This window comes from Stegostoma tigrinum, chromosome 1, assembly GCF_030684315.1.
Source record: "Stegostoma tigrinum isolate sSteTig4 chromosome 1, sSteTig4.hap1, whole genome shotgun sequence".
NCBI lineage: Eukaryota > Metazoa > Chordata > Chondrichthyes > Orectolobiformes > Stegostomatidae > Stegostoma > Stegostoma tigrinum.
The window spans coordinates 80,804,827-80,830,341 of record NC_081354.1 but is presented as its reverse complement, the minus strand read 5'-3'; the positions used below and the strand labels follow the sequence as shown (position 1 = coordinate 80,830,341).

At 39.0% G+C, this 25,515-nt stretch overlaps 1 protein-coding gene across 1 annotated transcript in view; it reads left to right on the top strand.

Annotated features, from left to right (window-relative positions):
* The window catches only part of rab28 (RAB28, member RAS oncogene family), a 104,741-nt gene that overhangs the window by 24,931 nt on the left and 54,295 nt on the right, over positions 1 to 25,515 (top strand). The window contains exon 4 of the mRNA XM_048541532.2: positions 6,695 to 6,824. Within this exon, the coding sequence (XP_048397489.1) occupies positions 6,695 to 6,824 (130 nt within the window). The remainder of the gene's footprint in view (positions 1 to 6,694; positions 6,825 to 25,515) is intronic.

Sequence of the window (25,515 nt, the reverse complement as noted above, 5' to 3'; positions counted from 1 at the left end):
GTGACCTACAAGTATCAGTTCAATGTTTTCTTTCTTGCAAATGGAAAAAACAAGCATCTAGTTATTTATTGGTGGGTCAGTGTTTGAATGGTCAACAATATTACAGCTCTGCATTCTGTGGGGTTTTTAGTCCTTACCTAGTATAATCTGTTGAGAGTGAATCTTTATTTAAATGAGTTGTTCTGATATTTGGGGAGAAATATCAACACTTATACTTTCAGTTATTCAACTCTTGACATAAAATAGCACAATTTTACAAATACCCAAAGCTCAGGCAACATATATGGCAAGAGAAGCTGAGTTACCATTTTGGATCGGTGATCTTTTGTCAAAATCAGACCAGGGCCAGATGTGAGAAAAAAAATGTGAGAAAGGTATTGCTGGTAATGATTTTGCAATGCCATTTACTTTTGTTTATGATCCATGTTTTGGTTCTTTATTTGTCCCATTCCCGCTTCTGCCTTGCACATTTGTTTTGTCATTTTAATCAGCCCTGCCTTCCTTCCCAATGCAGCCCTTCCTCTTTGTTCTTAACAGTTTCCTGTTTAGAGGTGACCTGTAGTTTACTATGAAGCAAGTGACTGGCTTCCTATTGTGAAGCACAGGCTCTTCAAGCAGTATTCTTGGCTCACAGTTAGGATTTATTTGATACTACCTCTTTAAAACTCATTGTGCAAAGTGAGGCTTATAGCTCCTAAGTCAAAACAGTTTTCTGTTAAACCCTATGCTGAAGCTCTGTTTAGAAGTTTGTTGTTGTAGTTTCCTTGGCAACAATTTTTCAAGGGTTTAAAAATGGATGTTCACATGTATAAATTTTGTGAACTTTGATGTGTTTGACATTTTGGTTCTGAATGCTTTCAAAACACACAGTCATGATGACTTCTGGAATGTATTTTTTTCAAGGATAAAATGATTCTGCTCAACAAAGACAGTGGGGGAAAAAATCTCAGATCAGTTAATATTTCTAAAGTGTTAAGAAAAAGGCAGGAACTGTATTTAAAGCACTATCTAAAATTCATTTTATTTTATCTGCTTGAGAAAAGCCTTTCTGTTGAAATTTGTACCAATTTTATCATTAGTTATCTGGTTAACTGTTTGCTTAACAAGTTTGCAGGCCAAGCATGGGCCTCCTGCACTGCCACAATGATGCCACCCGAAGGTTGCAGGAACAGCAACTCATATTCCGCCTGGGAACCCTGCAGCCATATGGTATCAATGTGGACTTCACCAGTTTCAAAATCTCCCCTTCCCCTACTGCATCCCTAAACCAGCCCAGTTCGTCCCCTCCCCCCACTGCACCACACAACCAGCCCAGCTCTTCCCCCCCACCTACTGCATCCCAAAACCAGTCCAACCTGTCTCTGCCTCCCTAACCGGTTCTTCCTCTCACCCATCCCTTCCTCCCACCCAAAGCCGCACCCCCAGCTACCTACTAACCTCATCCCACTTCCTTGACCTGTCCGTCTTCCCTGGACTGACCTATCCCCTCCCCACCTCCCCACCTATACTCTCTCCACCTATCTTCTTTACTCTCCATCTTCGGTCCGCCTCCCCCTCTCTCCCTATTTATTCCAGTTCCCTCTCCCCATCCCCCTCTCTGATGAAGGGTCTAGGCCTGAAACGTCAGCTTTTGTGCTCCTGAGATGCTGCTTGGCCTGCTGTGTTCATCCAGCCTCACATTTTGTTATCTATAATGATACTGTCTCAGTTTTGATGACTGTTAAGTGAGATCCTACAGAGGATTAAGATAGCCCAGTACGTAACTTGGTCAAAGAAAGCTTTCTGTTCGTTTTTCCTGGATTGTTACTTAAATTTTGTCTAGATCTTGTGGCAAGTATTGACACTGTCTTAAATGGTTTGGAGAATTGGAATTTCGCTGTGAAAGTGATCCAAGATATCTGAGCCAAAATAATCAAGTTAAGGAGGTTCAAGAAAACTCTTATTTTTTTTTGTACTGCTGCAAAAATAAAACACTCAAATCCTCTGGGGAGAAATATACATTTCTTGTGCAGTACATGCTGGAGCTTTTAAATCACTTCCTCCCTTAATGCAATGCCTAGTATTGCTAGATGCCCATTTTATAGAGGCATCATTGCAATTGAGCATAAATTGAGTTTCAAGAATGGAGAATGGGACATTTAATGTTAGTGTGTTATTCATAACGTTGAAGCATATGTGCCTGTTTTTAGATTTGTGTTTGCTGTTCTTACCAGGAGTGACAGAACATTGAGTGGCCCTAAAGTATATGGGATTGCGCATAATGGGGAGAAATAAAAAAAATTCATCAAAAAAGTCTGGATTATTGTGTAATAATTACAATCTGGAAACTAATTGTTTCACCCCGTAAATTCACATCTTAGTTCTCAATAAACAATCATTCTAATCATGGTTAACTGCTTCATTCTCATTTCTTTTTTACTTCCATCTCACTTAATCACATTTCTCATGTATTCTTAAATGTTGATTTTGGTTGTTGCTTTAATCGCTGTTTCTGGCGAAGTCTCTCTGTTTTTGTTTTAATAAATGTATTTCATGACTTATTTCCTAAATCCCTTGTATTTCATCTTGTACCTATAATCCTTTGTTCCTAATGGCTCAACTAATGGAAACAGACTGTTTGTTTGTTTTTGTCGTCTCTGTCACAATGCTTTTTGACTTTAAATACCTCTATTGAATCACTACAAAGTTTTTAAGTAGCAAAATGTGCACCGATGTTTCAGGTCTTTTTGGCTCTTGATTTCCTTTATAGTGCGTGAAATTTTTACTGAATCTGAATTCTGCTGTTGCTGTTTTAAGAATTCTTCCTGAAATGTGGGACCTTAAACGTAGTGCTTCACCTGTGATTTTAGTAATATTTTGCATGGATTCATTTCTTCATCTCCATTTTTAAAAAATTCTATAGCTGTAGTTGTAAATCCTGGTTAAGGCTTAGCCTTTTAAGCTGCTTTTAATAAGTTGTGAACTGGGCTACCTAATTTCCCCTGCTCTTCCATATTTCCATCTTTGAGTAAAAATGCATTTAACTGCATTGAATTCCTTCTGCCAAGTGTTTTACCAGTATTCTCTTGCAACATTTCTTTGGTTTTCAGAGTGATTTACAGTGCCTCCTATTTTAGTACAACTCCCTCCAGACCTATATGAAAATCATTAATGCCTTTGGTGAGCAGAAATAGAATATTTTGGAACATTGCTAACTGCTGTCCACTGTACTCTGTTTTATTCTTTCTTGTTTGTCTTTTCTTTGCTTGTAATTTTTCAACTTTACTTTTTCCTGTACTGTCTTAATTCCTGCTGATTGTCATTTATATATTTCACTTTGTCTGTTTCAACCCTTTCTTTTTAATCTTTGACTGTTTGTATTTTCCTTGCTTTCTACTTCCATAACTTAAATGATTCCTTGTTACTAGAACTTTTGTTTGATCATTGAACATTTAATTTGTCAGAATTGTCTATCATATTCATGGTTACATTTATTAGTGTGTTTTGCATGCAAAAAAAGTTTACGTCCATATATGTAGAAAAACATGATCACAAAATGTACTGTATTTTCATGGGAAAGTTGGAGAAAATGTAAAGTTGATTAGTAGACTTAATAAAAAATAAACTGGTTCATCATGAAGGAAGATGTTTAGTTACCTCTTAAAATAATTAAAATAGAGAATTCACTGAGCAGAACAAACTTAGAATTGCTTAAGTACTGTGAATGTCTAACCAAGAGGCAGATAATTAATAATAACATTTCTAAAGTGCAAAGAAGTATTCTGTACTACTATGTATCCCTAATTAATGGACAGTATATCCTTTCGAAAGTTGAACATTGCAGCCCATTTATGAATTACAATGTTTAACTGCCAGCATTTTTCACTGGTCCACTTGATAAAAATAGTACAATATTGGTGTTATTTTTTGCCTTGTTTTGGACCAAATGGATGTTTTTTAACTGCATTTGCAAAGAGAATCACAAAAGACCCTTTTTCGTATTGGAACAGGAAAGTCCCCATATAAAAAAGATCGTAGTGGAGGTAATAGTTTTTATACAGTGGAAGACCAAACATTCATTAATAATTATGACATAAAGTGGAATTGCTAAGATGGTGTGTGGTGTTATTTGTTTGTGAGATGGGGCAGAGGTGGGCAGAGATGGGGTGGTGGGCGCTGGGTTTGGAGTTTAGGTGCTTGGCTGTGTTTGTTTGTAGGATCACGTGAGCAGGCATGTTTATGCCCATACTTTCCATTTTTACCTCCATTGGGCTAGCCCACTCAAGTAGGGTAAGAGAGTATAACTTCTATGTTGTTGCGTTAATAGAGTGGACAAAAACTTAGTGATTAGTGATTTTAATAAGTTTTATCAATCACTGAAAATGACCTTTTCTTTTAGAAAAACTGTCGCCAGCTTCATTGTACTGCATTAGTCCATTTCTTAATAAATTAAACTTTTATTGTATAACCTTTAAAAATACACTTCCCAGTGCCTCTTGCAGTAGAGAAAAGAATAATTTGAAATATTTCAAACTCAAATGATCCAAATTCAGCATGAACCCTGCAAGACTCTTTAAACTTGCCCATATTTTATTTTTGGATTAGGATTATTCCACAGCATAACATCGTGGGCCGAAGGGCCTGTACTGTGCTGTATTTTTCTATGTTCTATGTTCTTTGTGAAGGTGTGCCAGTTTTTATGCAATTTATTGTGCAATTATTCAGCACAATTTACTTTTGAAAAGTATGTGATAATAACCGACTAGACCCAACACTTATTCCTCATCTCTGTCTGCCCTTGAAATATGGAGGTGAGATGCCTTTTTGAAATCCGGCTAGTCCCAGCTGGTGTAGTACACCTAGACTGCTGTTTGGAAGGAAGTATTTTAAGAAGGAAGCAATGATTTTTAATACCATCATTACAGACTGCAAAAACATGAGTCATACTCAATGTAATGTGGGCTTAAAATTCTTCAATCCTTTGCAATACTTTGACTCAATTAAGGTGAATTTTTTTAAAAACCAGCACCAGCTAGTGAACATTCTAAACTATTACAATGATGCAGCTGACTCATTTTAACGTTAAAACATCAACCAAAATAATTTTAAACGTAAAACTCCTTTGTAGGTAGGAAGCACATTAGTTTACCTTTTAAGATCTCTTAAAGTGCCAAATAATTTAATCTGCAATTGCTGTTACACTCAGCATTGAAGAACTTGCCTGATTGTTATACCTTAAATAAAGCTGGTCATTGTTCTGAAGCTTCAAAGATTAATTACTTTTTAAAATCACAAGTATATTTCTTTGTGGAGATAACAAAGTAAGTTTTTATCCCGGGATTTTTTTGTAAGTTATCTTGATTTGAAGTGGTAGGCTGCATCTTTTTCTGACATGTATGATAACTTAGAATGAATCGCTTCGTGATTCTCTAAAGATATTATTGAAATTGTTGAGGTGCAGAAAGAGACCATTCAGCCCATCAAGCCTGTGCCGGTTCTTTACAGAGTGCTAATGTCCCACCTTTTCTCGACATTTTTGCATAGTATTTCTTTGAAACACTCATCCAATGCCATCTTGAATGCCTCAATTGAACCTGCGTTCACCACATTTCCATACAGTGCATTCTATACCCTAACTCCTCGCTGTGTGAAGGAGCTTTTCTTGCTTTGTTTACACAGCATCTTAAATATGCCGACTTGTTCTTTTTTTCTTTACAAGCAGAAACAGCTTCTCCCTAAATTAACATTAATAACTTTGATACTGAATGGTAAGCTTGTGAATTTTGTTGAAATACAATTGCAACTCTTGAGTATTCTTACATTTTAGAAGATAATACATTGGTGTAGAAAGGGGAGAAATCATTGTTGGATCCAGTATGGAGTTTGTTAATATGTAAATATGTTTAATTGTATAAGATTTCATCAGGTCAAGTAAGATGAGATTGAGTCTTGAGACATTTTGGTTGCCTAATCAACTACATGAAAAATATTGCATGTTAAAAGGCATTTTTAAGTAAGATCATTTCCACTGTATTATGTATCACAATGATGTTTTAAGTCTGATGAAAATGTAAAACTAAAAACTAATTTCATCATGTTATGAATAGTATAATATAATTGTTACATACATTGTGTCCTTTTCAGAATTAAGTTACAGTAACCGTTCAGGAATTTTGTATGTATATTAACATTGTGCATGCATGCCATTCTGGACCACCTTGTAATGGACAAATCAGAAAATTTCATTCTTTTCTCCTCAAGTTTAAGGGGATAAAATTAATATTAATTAATTACTAATTAGTGATCCATTAAATAATCTGGAAATTTACTGGTGAAAATTAAGACAGCTTAATGGAAAGATTGTATGTATATGTTACCTCATTTATGCATCTGTTGATCAGCAATGTCTGCATTATGCAATATAATATTAAACATTGTTTTAAGAGTTATGATCGTAATGCTATGAGAATACTGTAGTTAATTTCATTAGAGTACTTCCTTGTAAAGTCTTTGTTAGCTTACTAACAGATTCTGTGTTAATTATTGTTACTGTAATATACCGTATGTTTCAGAATTACTAAAAGCTGAAACTGTTAAAATGGGCGTGGTTTATCACTAAAGTCAACTTTTAAAGGTCTAATTATTATTCCTTGCACTAGAGCTATTACTAGTATTACTTCTAATGTGTAGTTTTATTGTTTCTATCGTTCCTCAGGGTATCCTATTGGTATATGACATCACGAACTACCAGAGTTTTGAAAACCTTGAAGACTGGTATGCCGTAGTGAAGAAAGTAAATGAGGAATCTGAGCAACAGCCTGTAGTTGCATTAATTGGAAATAAAAGTAAGTGAGTTGTTAACTTGAAGAACTTTTGTTTATGTTATGAATAATATTCAAAATCATTATAAGACTATTCCGCTATGTACTCAGTAGTATTTGATGCCTTTAAATACTTAAAATTCACAGTCAAGAAAAGGCTAAAAGGCTCATGCCATGCCTGTCTACTATCAGTTAGTGCCTCCCACTGCTGATTTCCTTAGAACTCATTTCTAGCATGTTTCAAAAAGAAATGATGTACCCCACTTTCTGGATTAGTATCATTCCATCTCCCTTTTAACTGCCAACTGAGCCTGAATTATTGCTTTCTTTCTGTGCCTACACCTGGTATCTACAGCACAGCGATGAAATAAAAAAATCTTTTTTCCTTAATTTTACCCTAGGTTAAGTTTTGTATTCATGACTTATAACCCTGTGTGTTTTCAAGTTAGATAGTTTGCTTTTATATACTGAATTAGCATATGATTCATGTGTTCCCTTAGTTCATATGGTTCAGTTGCTAACCATCATAACTTGATCCTTGAAAATTAAGTCTCCTGATTAGTTTGTTATAAGTTTTCTAATACATCTTTTGTAGTACAGAAAGCAGATTCCAGAACTGGATTTATCCACCAATGAAGTCTGAAATCTGATCATTACTTGGTAATTTTTTGAGAATGATTAAATAATTTTATATATGCTCAATAGATACTTCAAAAACCTTTTTTGTAACTGAATTTGCAAAGTAGGTTTATCTGTTGTTGCACAAATGCTTATTATTGTCTACTGTAATTACATTAATTTATGTTAATATCCACAATAAAATCTACAGTGGTATGTGTTTGGCCTTTACATTTTGATTTAATTTTTGTTTTTCTCAATGTGAAGCAGTCTGCTACTGAGGGCAATGGCACATTTTGGTCTTTTTAAAGCCGGCTATCTGCATTGTACTTGGATATTTGACAGACTGCTTCAGTATTAGTATTTTTCGTATTCAATTTTCTCTCCATCTGTTAAGTTTCAGGTCACTAAATGCCTTGCCTAGTTGCCATGTCTTTCTTTTGAACTGAAAGAGACCAGCTTATCAGTGCTGCCATGTAATGGGATTCTTTTCCTTGGACAATCCCTTGGGATTGAGGATGACTTACTTTCAGTCTGGTTTGATTGAACTTAGCAGGCATTTCAGAACCAGAGAACAGCCTACAGCCCTGGCCAAACGTGGGGCAGATGACGTTTGAGAGGTCAAAGTTGTTTTGGAAGTTTGAGATAACAACATGTAGAGCTAGATGAACACAGCCGGCTAAGCAGCATCAGTGGAGCAGGAAAGCTGACGTTTTGGGCCTAGATCCTTCTTCAGAAAGGAGATTTATGCATTCTCTATGATGCATTGGTTTCACTTTTGCTGACTTCGAAGTCCCTATTAGTGCCTTCCTGATTAAATTCTGCCCATTTTGGTTGATTACAAGTTGGAACTCTCTGAGCCAGTGGGGCTCATCTCGTTTCCAAGTGATGAGGTCAGTGCTTCAGCCCAAGCAGTAGGTTTCTGTAAGTTGGCTTCCCTCCGATACAGGACAGATAGATTTTGCACATGCTGTGTTGAGAGGCTCATATCGTAATGCAACTGAATTATGACTAGAAAAGGCTTCCATTTCATCAAGGCATAAGTGATCTGTGATCACCAATACCAGTTCTTAGAAATTTGTTTACAGTAACTTATCAGCTGCCATTTTATTTTCATCCTTGAAAGCACTCATGTTCCTGTTGTACTTGGGGGACCAGATACTTAGTAAGGATGGTTACTAAGGGCCAAGGGCTGTGCTGTGCAGCCATGGCTGACGACTCTGTTACATAGGCCCCTGACTGAGGTGGAGTGTAGATACAGCGCTTCTCATTCTTTTACTAGAGCCATGGTGGAGCATTATGAAGCTGAGATTTCATTACTTGGATCAATCTTGGGTTCATAGTATTGTCCAGAAAGAATGTGCTGCATAATCCCAGTATGCTTGGCTCTGCACAGTTGGAACAGGCAAAGGGAGAATACGATGGACATTAACAAACTGGGAGCTTGATAGCAGTAATCCAAAGAGGGTCATGGATATACTGAATGGGGGGGGTGTGGAATCATCACTTTCTGCATGGTAGAACACAGAAGCTTTGGACACCGTAAGTCAGAGAGGACTTAATTGATACCCAATATCGGTAGAAGAGAGTTGGGTACAATGATCACTCATTGACTGTAAAATATTGGTGTTTGACATGCAAGTAGAATGCTTCTGTTCTGAGAGGCAGACGCAGTTTCTGATAGTTTGATTTCAGTTCACTTTTAATGTTGCTGAATAAAGGTGAATGTTCTAATATGTTTGAAATCTTCCTTTGTATGTGATGATCCCATATTGAACAGTGATGTGATGCTTGGTTACAGTGAGTTTCTGGGAAAGAGTAGCAGTGACTTAGAGGGTTCTAAGAAGAAATGTGGCTAAGAATACATAAGCTTTGTGGCTTGGTGCTTGAATAATGATTGGAATAGACATGTGCAGTTCATTGTGCAAGATTGTGTCAGCAGTGCTGCCTGTGTGTCAAGACAGGTGTTGTTTTGGGCCGCTGTGCCACCATGTTGTCTGTGAAAGACGTCTCTAGACTGCCAATGGTTGACTGAATGCGTGGCCAGGAATTCCAGTCTATCCCAGCATCCTATCGCAGGTGAATACTTTTTCTTCCAGTGATTAGGAGAGTTGAGCTCGCATCAGATGAGAGGGTTGCAAAGGAGCATGGTATGTTTTGAATCTTGGTTAAATCTTAACAGAAATTGACGGAAAAAGTGCAAAGTTTAGTTTAACATTGATCAATACCTAAAATAACCTAGTTAGCATAGTGGAGGAAATGTATTCTAGAATTATTTAGCTGAAATTTTTGATTATTTTGTTCTTCAAAGTGCCAGACACAATACAGTTAAATTGTCTATTGATCAGGTCACCATTGCAATTTTAACAATCATTATATTTTCATTTCAACCACTACTAACTATAGTATCTGAATTGTAACAGGCCTGTAAACCCAAAATCTATGGAGTAAAGCTGTTATTCGATGAGAATTTGATCATATTGTGCAACGTTAGATTTTTATTAGATTAGATTCCCTACAGTTTGGAAACAGGCCCTTCAGCCCAACAAGTCCACACCGCTCTTTGAAGCATCCCACCCAGACCCATGTCCCCATAACCCACACACCCCCTGAACACTGCGGCAATTTAGCATGGCCAATCTACCTAACCTGCACATCTTTGGGCTGTGGGAGGAAACCGGAGCACCCGGAGGAAACCCATGCAGACACGGGGAGAATGTGCAAACTCAGCACAGACAGTCGCCCAAGTGGGAATTGAACCTGGGTCCCTGGGGCTGTGAGGCTGCAGTGCTAACCACTAAGCCACTGTGATGCCCCTTAGCCACCGTGCCGCCTGTTGCTTTCTTCCAACATTTACTTAACTGTATGGAATTGTTTGAAGCTAAATTTGCAAGAAAATGATATTGAGACTCCAGAAACTCTCTCTTTAAGAAAGAAAAATGCCAGATTTAAATTTTAACAGGAGCATCATTTGCCAAGAAATAGTTGAAGATTTTAATTTTAAATCTGCTTTACAATTCATTTTTAACAAATAAAGGCTTAAGCATTTATGTCAACAATTTGTGAAGTGTTAGCTAGCAAATCTGTGTGACTATTTGTTCAGGGATATTTGTTAATATTATGTTGTTAAATTATTGTTTACTGTTTTAGAAAATAGTAAAGTGGCATTTTGTTGCAATTGAAGTTCCATAATCTGCAGTTTTGTTTTGGAAATGACTGAAAAAGTAATGCACAGCGTCAATCTGTTTTAACTCTTGTTGATATTACCTCAAATTTTGTGATACTATGATTACATGGCAAGGTACAAATGCTGAGGTTATTGAAGAATTTTATATCCTTTTATGGGAGAAGCATAGCATTCATTATCATTCATTTATATTTACCTGTACAGCAAAATATTTGAAGGAATTCTGTTTCACTATATGACCAGCCATCTTTTAAAGTCATTCAACCTCCGTTAATGTCATCCAGTTCTATTGAGGATCCCCAAAGGCAAAACGCTTAGCCGAGTTGGAGTTTGTGTCAGATTTCTTTGCTTTTCCCACCATCTGATTCGAAATCAGACTCCTTAAGTGTCAAACGAACTTTCTCAGTAGATTTATTGTAAACAGAAATTAACCCAGGTTGCATGGGAGCTGTGTACATTGTGATTTATGACTCTGAAGTGGGTTTGGGGCTCTTGTTATCTGTAACTTCTATGTAGGGGTATGAATTTATCAGGCACTAACGTGCTTCAGATGGATGAATGATTTCTGCTGCTGAGACGTGGAGATGTTAACCAGATCTACTCACAAATAAAGACTAATAACACTTATTTTTAAACAGTGTTCATGACGGATGGACGTGAGGAGGAGAGTAGATAGAGTCTAATTAAGAATGTTGACTGTATGTTCTCTTTAGTTGTGATTGATTAGTACAGGAGTGCTATCTCTACACCAGGAAATGATGCTGTGATACATTGCTAGGTGAAAGGTTAAATCTCAAAGTATATTCTAATATTTATGCACTGCTGTTGGTAGTGATGCATTAACCTCAAAATTTACAGTGACACCATTTGCTAGAGCTATTTCTGCAATCTATTTATAAACTTAGTATTGTGGAATACAGTTAATTTCCCCAAGGACAGCAATAGGAGGTAATATTTGTGTATTTTTCTTTTGCATACATGTATCTCAAAATAAAAAGCATGGCTTGATCCAGTGGGTTAATAAAAAGCCCTGTGGCACTTCATAAATCTTGAAACATTTATTGACCTTTATTCTACTGAATAAATTAATTTGGATGCCTTTTGCAAACAGTAGCCATGCTTTTCAATACCTTGAATTTTGGACCTTTTTCAGGTTGTTTCTCATATGCTGGAGTACTTCTACTTTGCCATATAAATACCCTTGTGCCAACATTCAATAAGAAGTGTGCATTTTTGTGTGTGTGGAGAATTACTTTTCCATTTTCTCCTTGATCTTTAAAATCAATTCATTTAATCTGCCCATTTAGTCAGGGTTAAAATTGACATCTGTGATTTCTCATGACGTATTTTTTCACTACGTTATATGTTAAAGGTATATTTCATTCTTTTGCTTGCAATCAGTTGTTTCTGTCATCTCTGAAAAGATTGAATTTATATTAGTGCCTTAACTAGGGAATGAAAAATAGCGTTTCTGCTTCTGGTTGTGGTGTGGTGCCCCCCTTGGCAAATTACTCCAGGATCAGAATTTACTGTAATGGCTGACTGTCTTGCCAGGGTTTACACAATAAAAACCAAAAGAATTGTGGATGCTGCAAATTAGGAACAAAAGCAAAGTCGCTGGAAAAGCTCAGCAGGCCTGTCAGCATCTGTGGGGGAGAAAACAGAGTTAATGTTTTGGGTCTGGTGACCCTTCCTCAGAACAGTTCTGTTGCCAGACCTGCTGAGCTTTTCCAGCAACTTTGTTTTTGTTACCAGGGTTTACACTCGACTAAGGTTCAGGAGATTAACCTTACTCCTGTAATTGTATGAGTGAACACTTTTGAGAAAAATAGAGAGGGTAACAGCAAGAAATTTAAGGGAAAGTACTAACCTTGCTTTATTCCACTCTTAATTTGGAAAAAGGTAGACTCTAAAACTCACTGGTGTAAGGGAATACAACATTACTTTAGAAAAATTGAATTTTTGATATGGGAGTACAATGTTACGTATGGAGCATTTTCCTGTTTAGTTTTAGACCATTATTGGAATTGGATCCTCATGTACTATTCCATTCAGGTACACTCTATTCATTCGAATTATAACAATGCATAAAGAGGCCATTCGGCTCATTGCATTTGCACCCACTCTCAGAACAGTATCCCACCCAGGCCCACCCTATCCCCATAACACACATGTACCATGACTATTCCACCTAGCCTGCGCATCCCTGGACATTATGGACAATTTAGCATGGCCAACCAACCTAACTTGTACATCTTTGGATAAAGGGATGAAATTGGAGCACCTGGTGGAAACCCATGCCGACAAGGGAAGAATGTGCAAAATCCATACAGTCACCAAAAGCTGGAGGGAAACCCAAATCCCTGGCACTGAGGTAACAGTGCTAACCACTGAGCCACTGTGCCATCCTTTATGAGCCACCTTGCCACCGTTCATTGCAAGCTTGATCCCAACTTCTAATCATCTGCCATTTTAATTCTCCATCTGACTCTAATCTCTCTCAATTAGTCAGTGACACTGTTCCATGAAGCTTTGTTCAAGCTTAAGAAACAGCACCTCATCTCTTGCTTTGACATTTTACGGCTTTTGTAACTTAACATTAAACTAAACAATTACAGAGAATACATACTGCCCCCTTTTGTAGGACGGAAATTGTATGTAATGATTTTGCTTTTCACATTGACAGTTCCTCTAGACCCATCTTTTATTTTTCTATTTTTCCTTCCCAACCCATTTTGACTAGTGCCATCATCCCTATTGTTATCACTTAAGTTGTATTACCTTTGAACCTATTTCAGACATTCCCTTTTGTTGTTTCCTCCTTCCCCCATTTCCTCGTCTTGGTATTTGATCGCAACATACTGCAACATCTCTAAATTTTACTGTTCTGAAGAAAGGCCATAGACCTGAAATGTTAATTTTGTTCCTGTTGCAATAGGTGCTGCCCGAGATTTTGTTTATTTTCAGCATTTTCTGTTTTACTTTGGATTTCCAGCACTATTTGGCTTTTGTATATCATCTGTATTTGAGTAATGCAGCCAGCGGATAAAGCTTGCTGGTGTTTACTTTGCTTCAAATATATTTTATCTTGCCCAGTGCTTATTCCAAACCCTCCTCATCCGAAAGAAGTTCAATCTTTTGATACAGTGCCTTGGATACTAGTTGAATCTCAAAATGTGCGAATCCTGGTGTGGAGATTTAGCTTGTGGGTAATTTAGGGGCAGGCAGAACTGATGTGAATGTATGTGAACTTCCATCTATCAGAATTGGAATGCTTGGATAAATTGCTCTTCTCCCATGTCAGTACTAGGTGGTGAAGTTAATTGTAATGCCACTGTTGCCGTCCTGGCAGAATTCAACTAACACATACTGCAAGGGATGGGTATTGGGCTGAGATCTTCTTGATTGCCGTGATTTAGCTTCACATTGGATACACTCACTGAACCATGAATTAAATTCTGTATCAGCTTGTATGCTGTTTGGTTGATGTTCAAAGTTACCATCATTGAATCCCAAACTATCAGCATCCTTGGGGTTACCATTGACCACAAACTTAACTGGACTCACCACATAAACACAATGGCTACAAGAGCAGGTCAAAAGCTGAGTACTGTGGAAAGTACCTCACCTCATGACTCCCCAAAGCTTATCTACCATCTACAAGGCACAAGTCAGGAGCGTGATGGGATACTCCATCTGGATGGTTGAAGCTCCAACAACACTCGAGAAGCTTGACGCCATCCAGGACAAAGCAGCCAGTTAGATTGGCACCACAGTCACAAACCCTTTCCACCGTCAACACTCGGTAGCAGCAGTGTGTACTATCTACAAGATGCACTGCAAAAATTCACCAAAGATTGTTAGACAGTGCTTTCCAAGCCGATGATCACTTCCAATTAGAAGGAAAGGGGGAGCAGATACATGGGAACACCACCACCTGAAAGTTTCCCTCCACGTCACTCACCACCCTGACTTGCAAATAAATCACCATTCCTTCACTGTTGTTGGGTCAGAATCCTGGAATTCCCTCCCTAATGGCATTGTGAGTCAACCCACAGTGTGTGGATTAGAGTCATTCAAGAAGGTAGTCCACCACCCCCTTCTCAAGGGCAACTAGGGATTGGCAATAAATGTTGGCTCGCCAACAACGCCCAGCTCCAACAAATGAATTTAAAAAAAGCTTAATGGGTTCCAGTTCAGTGGGAGATGCCTCCCATTTAGCTTCCATGGCCTATTGAGGGAGTCCCTTGGGCTACAAAAAATATAAAAATCACCATGAAAAGGTTTCCTTCTTTAAGTTGGAAATGAAAATTTTTCTCTGAGTATTTGTAGTTTTGGAATACACTATTTCAGAGAGCAGTTGGGTTAGGATTATTGATTATTTTTAAGGCTGAGTTGGATTCTTTACTGTCAAGAAGTCAAAAGTTGTTGAGATGGACAGGAAAGTAGAGGACGCAACCAGATTAACTGTGATCTTATCCAGTACTTTATCACACTCAAAGGGCCAAGTAACCCTACTCCTCATTTGTTTATTTTTATGAAACTGTGTTAGCCTTCCCATTGCAGGGGGTAAATATTGGAGCCTGTGGCTTCAATCTATTTGGAACGTGATGCTCTAAAAACTGGCCGTGACTATGGCAGTGGTTTTGGGAATGTTTTGTTTGTGATGTCAGAAGTTCCTAATCCTCCTGCTTCTCTTAATTACCTAATTTGTGGCTAGCAAGTGAGAATTGTGCCTTCCTCGCTTCTTTAGCAGCTCCTGCCTCTGTCTTTGGAGCTGTTGTTGATCTGTTAGCATCAGATTAACTCGTGTTGAGAAAGCTATGGAAGCAGTCACGTAATTAGCCAAGAAGGAATTAAGGTTAGTGGTAGAATTAGATCAGCATCAATGCTCACTCTTGGAACAGTTGACTTAAAATTGCATGCTGAGCTCCAACCTTATGTGTAGATCAATGTGCCACCTGTCTTCTTGGTCAAAGAGCTGTGAATAGAAAATCCTAGAGAGTAGAGAACATAGTTTTCTTCCTTCAAAACACTCTTGATGGTATAAAGAAATGTTCTTTGTTCTTTTATAATGAAGCAATAGTAATTGGTTTCTTGTAATGTGCACAATTTCACTGTTGAATTATATTCAAATCCTGGCCTGTCAGTGCTACTTAGCAGACTTACTATAAATCCTACTGCCTCTCCACGCCATGCCACCAACTTGGTTTCAACTGAAGAGAGACAATATAAGATAAACTGTCTCTTAAATGCTGACATTCAAAATAAAGTGCTGAATAGATGATTCTCCAAGAATGCAAGACAACAAAACTATTCCAGGTAGAACACATCTAACATGCCTAGTACTGACCGGCTCAAAATTATGAGGGGTCTGTTTAGAACAAATTGGGAGAAGCAAATCTACTATGTTCTTTCTCATACCTCACACTCATGTACCCACACATCACCAAGGTGCCAATGCTCCACAGCGCCCACATTTGCATGTAACATAGAGTCAGAGTATCATACAGCACAGAAACAAACCCTTTAGTCCAAACAGTCAATGCCAAACATAATCCCAAACTAAACTGGCTCTACCTGCCTGCTCCTTGGCCCATATCCCTCCAAACCTTTCCAATCATTGTCCTTATCCAAATGCCTTTTGAACATTGTAATTGTACCCCCATTTACCACTTCTTCAGGAAGTGGATTCTACACGCGAACCACCCTCTGAATAAAAATCTTGACTCTCATGGGTTTTTTAAATCTCTCTCCTCTCACCTCAAAAATGTGCCTCCTCGTCTTGAAGTCCCCTATCCTAGGGAAAAGGCAACTGCCATTAACTGTGTCTATCCCCTTCACAATTTTACAAACTTCTATAAGGTTGTCTCTCAACCTCCTACACTCCAGTGAAAAAAGTCCCAACCTATTTGGCCTTTCTTTATAACACAAACCTTCCGTACTTGGTAACATTCTGGTAAATCTCTTCTGAACTCACCTACCTCAACCTCCAATACCACTGAACCTGCATGCCTTCTATGCTGCCTAATTTCCACACCTGCACTGTGAGTGGCAGCTGCACCACCGACTTTTAATACTTATCTTTTATCCTAGGACGCAAACAGCCCCCAACAGCATTGAAAGGCAGAAGATGGGTGGTGGGCTGCCGGACATTCAGCCTCTCCGCACATCTGATGCAGAGAGCATCCTGAATGCCCCATAACTGACTGACTGACTATTTCCAAGCTCCTGGACTGGTATCAGAAATTTACTGTGCATGGATCCCCTGAATGAAGGCTATTTCCATCGGCTGAGGACTGCTGACAACCATGACAAGCTTTCTTTGTCTGTATCTGTGTTAAATGATAAAGCAAGACAGAAGTATACTACCTTAGTATCCTTGCCTGAGGAGACAAAAAGCTAAAAGGAAAGACAAGTCAATACAAGGCGGAGATGTTGTGAACATCTAAGTAGGCTCAGACTGACGAATAGTATGACAGTGAGATAAGCGTCTGGAGATGTAGACTGGCCTGTCGATGAGCTGGGTGCTTGTCCCTGCGTGGGCAGTGTCCGTGCTGCAGCACAGATAGTTGCTAGTACAACACCTGAAGTTGAGAAGCATCCTGTAAGTGAATCAGAGTGTGCCATGACCCCTCTTAGAGGTTGGCATATGTTGGATGCCAGTGTGTGAGGACATGGGTTGTGTGTGGTCTGTGCCTAGGGGTTCTGCCGAGTATCTGACATGAGACCATCTGAAACAAGTGTTGAGCTGAGTTTGCCAGGAATCTGATCTGGTTTTTATGTCAAGGTTTCTTGATGTTTGACTAGTTTTGTGAGTTTGTTAAGATGCAAAGCCAAATATTAATGAAGCTTCTAGTGATAATCCCATTTAATTGGCAACTCTGCCATCCCCGTTACCTTGACTCTGTCTTTTACCCTTGGTCCGTGAACTCCCCAGCTAAGTCCGGGATACCACCCACACCCTCCACCTCCTCCAAGACTTCCAATTCCTTGGTCCCCAAAATCTCATCTTCACTTTGGACATCCAGTCCTTGTACACTTGTATTCCCCTCACGCAGATGCCCTAAAAGCCCTCCGCTTCTTCCTATCTTGCAGGCCCAACCAGTCCCCCTCCACTGACTCCCTCGTCTGCTGAACAGAACTTGTCCTTACCCTTAACAACTTCTCCTCTAACACCTCCCACTTCTTATAAGCTAAGGGGATGGCCATGGGCACTTGCATGGGCCTGAGTTATGCCTGCCTTTTTGTAGGACTTGTGGGACAGTCCCTTTTCTGCTGTTACACTGGCACTATCCCCGACTTCTTCCTCCGCGACATTGATGACTGCTTTGGTACTGCCTTGTGCTCCCGTGAGGAGCTTGAACAGTTCATCAACTTTAGTAACGCCTTTCAGCCCAACCTCAAATTCTCCTGGACCACCTCCGATACCTCCCACTCCTTCCTGGACTTCTCCGTTTCCATCTCTGGTAACTGCCTCAACACCGACATCTGTTTCAAGCTCCTTGACTCCCGTAGCTACCTGGACTACATGTCCACTCCTGCAAGAATGGCGATCCCTTACTCCCAATTCCTCTGCCTCTGCTGCGTCTACCCTGAAGATGGAACATTTCACTTCCAGACATCGCAGATGTCCTCCTATTTCAAGGACTGCAACATGCCCCCTCTGATGATCAAAAAAAAATTCCATCTCTTGCATTTTGTGTACTTCTGCCCTCAAATTCCTAACACCAACAAAAATATACTCAGAATCCCCCTGGTCCTCACATACTGCCTGCCAACCTCCGCACCCAGTGTATTGGTCTCCACCACTTCTGCCACCTACAATTCAACCCCACCACCAGAGGTATTTTCCTCCCCACCTCTATGTCTCATTTGTAGGGACTGCTCACTCCACGACTCGCTTGCCTGCTCCACACTCTCCACTAACCCCACCACACCTGGCACCTTTCCCTGCCCCACCGCAGGAAGTGCTACACCTGTCCCTACACCTCTCCTCTCATCTCCATTTAAGGACCAAAGCAAACCTTTCATAGCCGACAGGAGGTCACCTGTATATCCTCCAACTTGGTCTACTGTATCTGTTGCTCCTGATGCGGCCTCCTCTATATTGGTGAGACCGAGCACAAACTCGGGGACCATTTTGTGGAGCATCTGCACTCTGTATGTGACAAACGACAATACTTTCAGATCGCCAACCATTTTAGCTCCCCTTCCCACTCGCTGGGTGACATGGTTATCCTGGGCCTATTCCAGTGTCACAATGACAGCATTTAAGAGCAACACCTCATCTTCCACCTCAGGAGGTAAGGTCTGATGCCCTTATCGTAGAATTCACCAGTTTTACAATTTCCCAGCCTCATGCCATGCCCAAATATCCCCCTCATCCCCACTTCCTTGATCTGACTCAACCTGTCTATCTTTTTCCCCACCTAACTGTCCTATCCTTCCTGCCAACCAATCCCCACTACCCCTACTTGCATCCCACCTACTATTCCCCAGCCCCAACCATCCTCCCACCCATCTCCTTGACCAACCACAATCTGTCCATTTTCTCTCTCACTTATCTGCCCCACCCATCTCACTGACCAATCCCCACCACTCCCTGCATTGACCTATCCCCATCCCACTTAGCTTTTCCCAATCCTACCCCTTCTCTCTCTATTTATTTCCCAGCACTCTTCCCTCCCCATTTGTGAGGAAGGGTCCCAATCTGAAACATCAACATTCCTGCTGTTCTGATACTGCCTGGCCTGCTGTTTTCCTCCAGCTCCACACTGTTGTCTCTGTCTCCGGCAACTGGTGTTCTTGCTATCTCCTCATGGTAAAGAAGATGTGGTGCAGTGAATTTGGTTAAATTTAAATAGAAATTTGTTGATGGCATTCCCTGTCTGGCAGATTTGGGATGTTGCTTGTATGCCAGAATCCTAACTTGCTATAATTTGAAAATAAAAGCAAATTGAGGGGAACAATCATTTGCATCTGCCAAAACTTTTCCGTAGTTAATGTCTGTCGTTTTAAGTTCCCTGCGTCAAAATGTTTTTTCTGCAGAAAATGCAGTCAGGATGTTTTAATTATAAGTATGAGGTAGCAAGTTCTCCTATGCATTTCGGGTTATCTAGAAAATGGCCTGGACATACTGACTAGGAAGGTCTTACGTTGAACTCCGAGCCCGTACTGAGCCGGCATGACTCTAATATCTCTAGCTTAGACGGGGAAAATAAGTTAACCAATGTTGCCATTCTTAATATGTATCCACCACAAAATAATCTCCTAAAACTCCTCATCAATGTATACAAGAGTAGAATTTGTAGGAATGTCAAAAAGACCACTCAACTTCTTTATCATGTCACTGAAGTTATGTTAGCGAGTTTTGAGAAGATTTGTAGCTCAGGTTGAGGTTCTGGATCCTAAACAGATAAATAGAAAGCGGGACATAACACCAGCGCTTCATTGGAGGCTCACTGATGATGTTACCTAGAATGGTGACAAAACGTCTGAAAACGAACCTTCCAGCTCAGCGAGCAAACTTACATCCAGAACTGAAGTTTTGTTTAAGCGTCTGATCTAAACGTTATTCCAGTGTGAGTAGTTTGACTTATGTTATCTGAAGTACCTAATTTGGTGTGTAAATTCCATCTTCACGCATCTTCATTTGACTTGTAAATCAGGATGTATCCACATGATCTCTGCAATTTTAATTATTGCTGTAAAGATATGTCTGACTTTATTGTTATCAACGCGGCCTTTATAATACGCAGTAAAATTTCAAGAGGTAAGAGCCTGGTGTTTTCCTGGTAATTTTATTTTTAGTTATTAACTATATTTTAATCATTAAACTCATATGAAAAGGCATCTTAAGATATGAAGAAAGTTCAACAATTGATCTCTGCAGATTACATTTCTCGTTAATATATTTATGTTTCAACTGTTAGGATTCTTTAATATCTAAATAGACTGATTCTTTCTAGTTTGTTGCAATATCTTAAAGTATATGACATTTTATCATAGATAAACAATTTCATTTTATTCTGTAGTTAGCCTTCCTTCCTTGGCATTTCTCCATGGATGAAAATTTTATGAAGGTTGTACGCATCAGTTACAAGCCCACTGGTGACCAGCAGATTGTAGTGCTTGTGAAGGTGTAGCCGTTGCTGGGGGCATTTGAATCTATCTTTTTTTCTCTTTCATGGATAGCTTTTTGCTCAGTCTCAAAAGTTTCTAGAATACTTGTGCTCTAGCATCACGAGGCAGCTGTATTCATGATTTGTGCTTTGTGCTAGAGAAGGTTGATTGTGGTACATAGAGGGACTCCTTCAGGATGATTTTGAAATGTTGCTTTGGGCTTCTCTGTTATAGCAACCAAATCAAGTACAACACATTCTTGAGCAATTTCACTTTAGGCTGTCAACCAACATTACTTTACTTTAAACAACTTTCATAGTAAACAGAATCTCATCCATGCTTGGAACGTGTACCTTGGTTTAAATACTGCATATTGTTAATCTTAAGCCAGTTTCCACTATTGTTATTTCAGTTTAGGTTGCTTTCCATTCCTAAGATTACATTTACCTTTCTTATGAGGTGAGGGATTATGTGGCTGACTTCCTTCTGTATCTAAATTGACAACACTGTATAAAATTGAATATATTTGTAAGTCCATTGCATTTTACATTGTTCAGTTAAAACCTTTAGACAATATTGATCGAAATGTTTAGCAGGATTTACCAGGGACTAAAATGTATATAAATAATGTGCTAATTTTTGAAGATTCTTAATATTTTAAGCATAATTTAGTGCAAATTTATTTTTATATCCTTGATAGTACTTATTACTATTGACTTCCTTTTTGCAATATTAAAACATAGTTGATCACTTCAACTTGGGTCTTAAGAGCAAGAGTAGATCCACAAACCTGACTGCCCCGGCTGACCCGTTGTCTCTGCATGCTCCTGCCCCGCTGAACTCATCACCACGTACTTTGACTCTGTTTTTTGTCCACCAGTCCAGGAACTCCCCACCTACATCCGGGACACCACTCATGCCCTTCACCTACTCCAAGACTTCCGATTCCCTGGCCCCCAAAACCTCAGTATTAGTCTTGACATCCAGCTCCTGCACATTTTGTATCCCTCATGCAGATGGCCGAAAAGCCCTCCGCTTCTTCCAGTACTGTGGGCCCAACCAGTCCCCCTCCACAGACAGCCTCATCCGCTTAGAAGAACTCGTCTTTACCCTTAATGACTTCTTCTTTAACTCTTCCCACTTCTTACGGACTAACGGGGTGGCCATGGGCCTGAGCTATGCCTGTGTCTTCATCCCATCTCCACCTCATTGACCTGGCACAACCTGCCCATCTTCTCTTTTACCTATCCGCTTCACCCATCCCACTGACCAATCCCCACCACTCCTTACCGCACTCACCTATCACCATCCCGCCTGCCTTCCCCAGCCCTGCCTCTCCTCTGTCTCTTTACTTCTGAGCTCCCTTCCCCCTTCCCATTTCTGAAGAAGGGTCCCGACCCAAAATGTCAACTTTCCTGCTCCTTTGATACTACTTGGCCTGCTGTGTTCCTCCAGATCAATACTGTGTTGTCTCTGATTCCACCATCTGCAGTTCTTGATATCTCCCAAGAGTAGATCATTTGCTTTTTATGCCTGCTTCACCATTCAATAAGATCATAGCTGATCTCAATGTGGTGTCAACTCTATTTTGCTTTTTGTGTCTCATACCCATGACAATTAAAAGTTAATCTGACTCTCCCATGAGTAAGTTCAATGACTCAGTCTCCACAGCTTTCTGGGGAAGAGAATTCTACATACCTGCAACCCTCTGAAAGGAGAAATTTTCCTTGCCTCCATTTTAAAAAGACACCACCTTTAAAAAAAAATGTGTCCCCTAGTTCTCGTCTTCACCATGAGAGGAAACAACTTCCTGATATCCAACATTAGAATCTTGTCTTTCATTTAGATTTTTCTCAGCTCCATCGGGTATAAGCCTAAACTATTCAATGTTTCTTCATAGGACAAGTATTTCATTCCAGGACCGAGTGGAGTAAACCATCTTCGAACTGCTTCTAACAAAATTATTTGCTTTTTCAAATAAGGAGTCCAAAATGTACACAGTATTCCAGATGTGGGCTCATCAAGGTTCTGTACAGCCGCTGTAAATGCTGTCTGAAATATTCTATTCCCTTTGTGATAAATGCAAATATTTCATTTACCTTCTGATTATTCTCTGTAATAGCTTGCAAATAATAGGCTTAAAGTAGTATTAAGCGTACTAAGCACGAATGTTAAATATTGAGCTGAGTACTTTGGAATTTTGAACATCAAAATTTTTGTAATAATTATAGTTTTTTTTCTGTGGAATGTTATGGAAATTGCATTGGTTTATATAAATAGATTCATCTTAATTTTATTTTAATCATTCGTGACTGGAGAGACCAGAATTACTGTCGATTCCTAACTGCCCTGGCAAAGGTGTTGATGAGTCATTGGAACAAAACATAAAAAGTTATGTTGTTATCTAACATTTTAAAGAAATATAAAAAAAAACAAATGTTGAAATGTTTTTAAATGATTTTAAAACGAGACCTTCTCACAACTGTTTTGAAAGTTGAAATGACTTATTTCAGTGTCCTCGATGACAAATGACCTGGATTATTAAAATTACATAGAGGTAACATAACATAGAACATTACAGCACAGTACAGGCCCTTCGGCCCTCGATGTTGTGCCGACCTGTCATACCAATCTCAAGCCATCTAACCTACACTATTCCATATACGTCCATATGCTTGTCCAATGACGACTTAAATGTACCTAAAGTTGGCAAATCTACTACCGTTGCAGACAAGGCGTTCCATTCCCTTACTACTCTGAGTAAAGAAACTACCTCTGACATCAGTCCTATATCTTTCACCCCTCAATTTAAAGCTATGCCCTCTCATGCTTGCCATCACCATCCTAGGAAAAAGGCTCTCCCTATCCACCCTATCTAACCCTCTGATTATTGGCAAAGTAACTCTGTAACTTCTTTCCACTCCAAAACACCAACTCTGGAATACTGTAGTGAAAATACTGTAGTGAAAATTGAAAATGTTTCATTGTTTGTGAGTATTCATCCCAAATTCTGACCAGTATCATTTCTTTTCTTTTAATCTTGATGTCAGTGAATCAAATAGCTAAGCTATTCAAAACAGAATAGTTTATGATAACTTGTAGATTAATGTGCATGCAACAGTCGCACAATTACTGGGCTTTTCCTGATACTTTTATGGCGAACACTGACAGTTTTGTCATTAGAACTACAAAATCCAAGTCAAGTATATCTGGTTTTCCAAAGGACAAATTTTAGGCAATAAGAAGAGTTTCTTTGAAATTTAATATATACTGGTGGAGCAAAAATAGTATGTAACAAATAAACCACAGAGCTGGTCAATAAATTACACTGTATTGTAGGGATGCCGGTCAGTGAGAGCACTTCTATGAATGTTTTCTTTAATTTCCATATTCTGTGCTGAATCTGTAAGTTTAAATGATAAATGACTGACAACACACAGCACTACTCAAACTTCAAGTAGGCTCAACATATGTTATGAAACTAACCATTTTACAATTTTTCTAATTTTAAATAAATCATTTCAATTTTGAAAATGTACTGTAGCATTATAGTGCTTGAAGGAAAACAACATTAATACTAGTACAATAATTACCAAAAAAAAATTACCATCCACTCTAGAAACCCGCTGGGGTCCCCAGAGGCTTCATTTCTGCAATTCGCAAATTTAAGAGATTAAGAGAAAAATTTGGCTCATTGATTAGGATGCTCTTTGTGGTCACTGTCCTGCACAAAAAGGTTAAGTATTAATGGAAAATGTTCACATTTTCGTGACACAAAGTAAACATGTTTCTTGTAAATTTTCTTTTAAATTCAGATGTACAGTGAAATTCAATGTATTCATTCATTTAGCCATCCAAAAAGCAAATATTGTTGCACATACTGTATATAAGAAGTCTTTTTGTAACTACTTGTGTGGTATGTCACAGATCATTAACTATGAGTAACCACCTGATCTGTGGCAGTCTGGTTATACCATTACAGTTAAATATACTTTTATTTGAATAGCAAAGCATGCTGATTTGTGGGAAAGGCTCTGTTAACGACTGTGGAATCTCTTTAGATTGTGGTATAAGCTGAATGATTAAGGTATAAAATGCTGCACTAATTCAAACTAGATTAATGAAGCAGCCAGAAAAGTTCAGAGATAGTAAGAACTGCAGATGCTGGAGTCAGAGATAACACAGTGTGGAGCTGGAGGAACACAGCTGGCCAGGCAGCATCAGAGAAACAGGAAAATTGACGTTTTGGGTCGGGACCCTTCTTCAGGGAAAAAAAGAGTCCCAACCCAAAATGTCAACTGTCCTGCACCTCTGAAGCTGCCTGGCCTGCTGTGTTTTTCTAGCTCCACACTGTCTTAGCCAAGAAATTTGCTCTTTTCAAACAGGGGGGCACATTGTTTTCACTGGAAATTAAAAATAAAAGCTTTTGGACAATTTAAGGATTTTGTATATGCAATTTGTCAATAGATATATTGTCATAACGTCACTTTTTGAACGAATCAGACTGCATAATTTTGAAGTAAAAAATTAAGCGCAAGTTTTTGGTTTTACATTTGTAAGCATTGTGAACTAGAATTTAGGTTTCTATTTGAAGGAAACTAAACTAAAGCTACTACTTTTAAATATTCTTTTTGCTTTTATGTTGCCATCCTGTTGGAATACCAGTGTGGAATGACTACAGTTAGCAACTGAATGGACGGTTTAATCAAGCAATATCAAAAATAACACACTGTGCCTGCAGTGGTTTTTGCCATGACTAATCCTGAACATTACGCAACATGATAT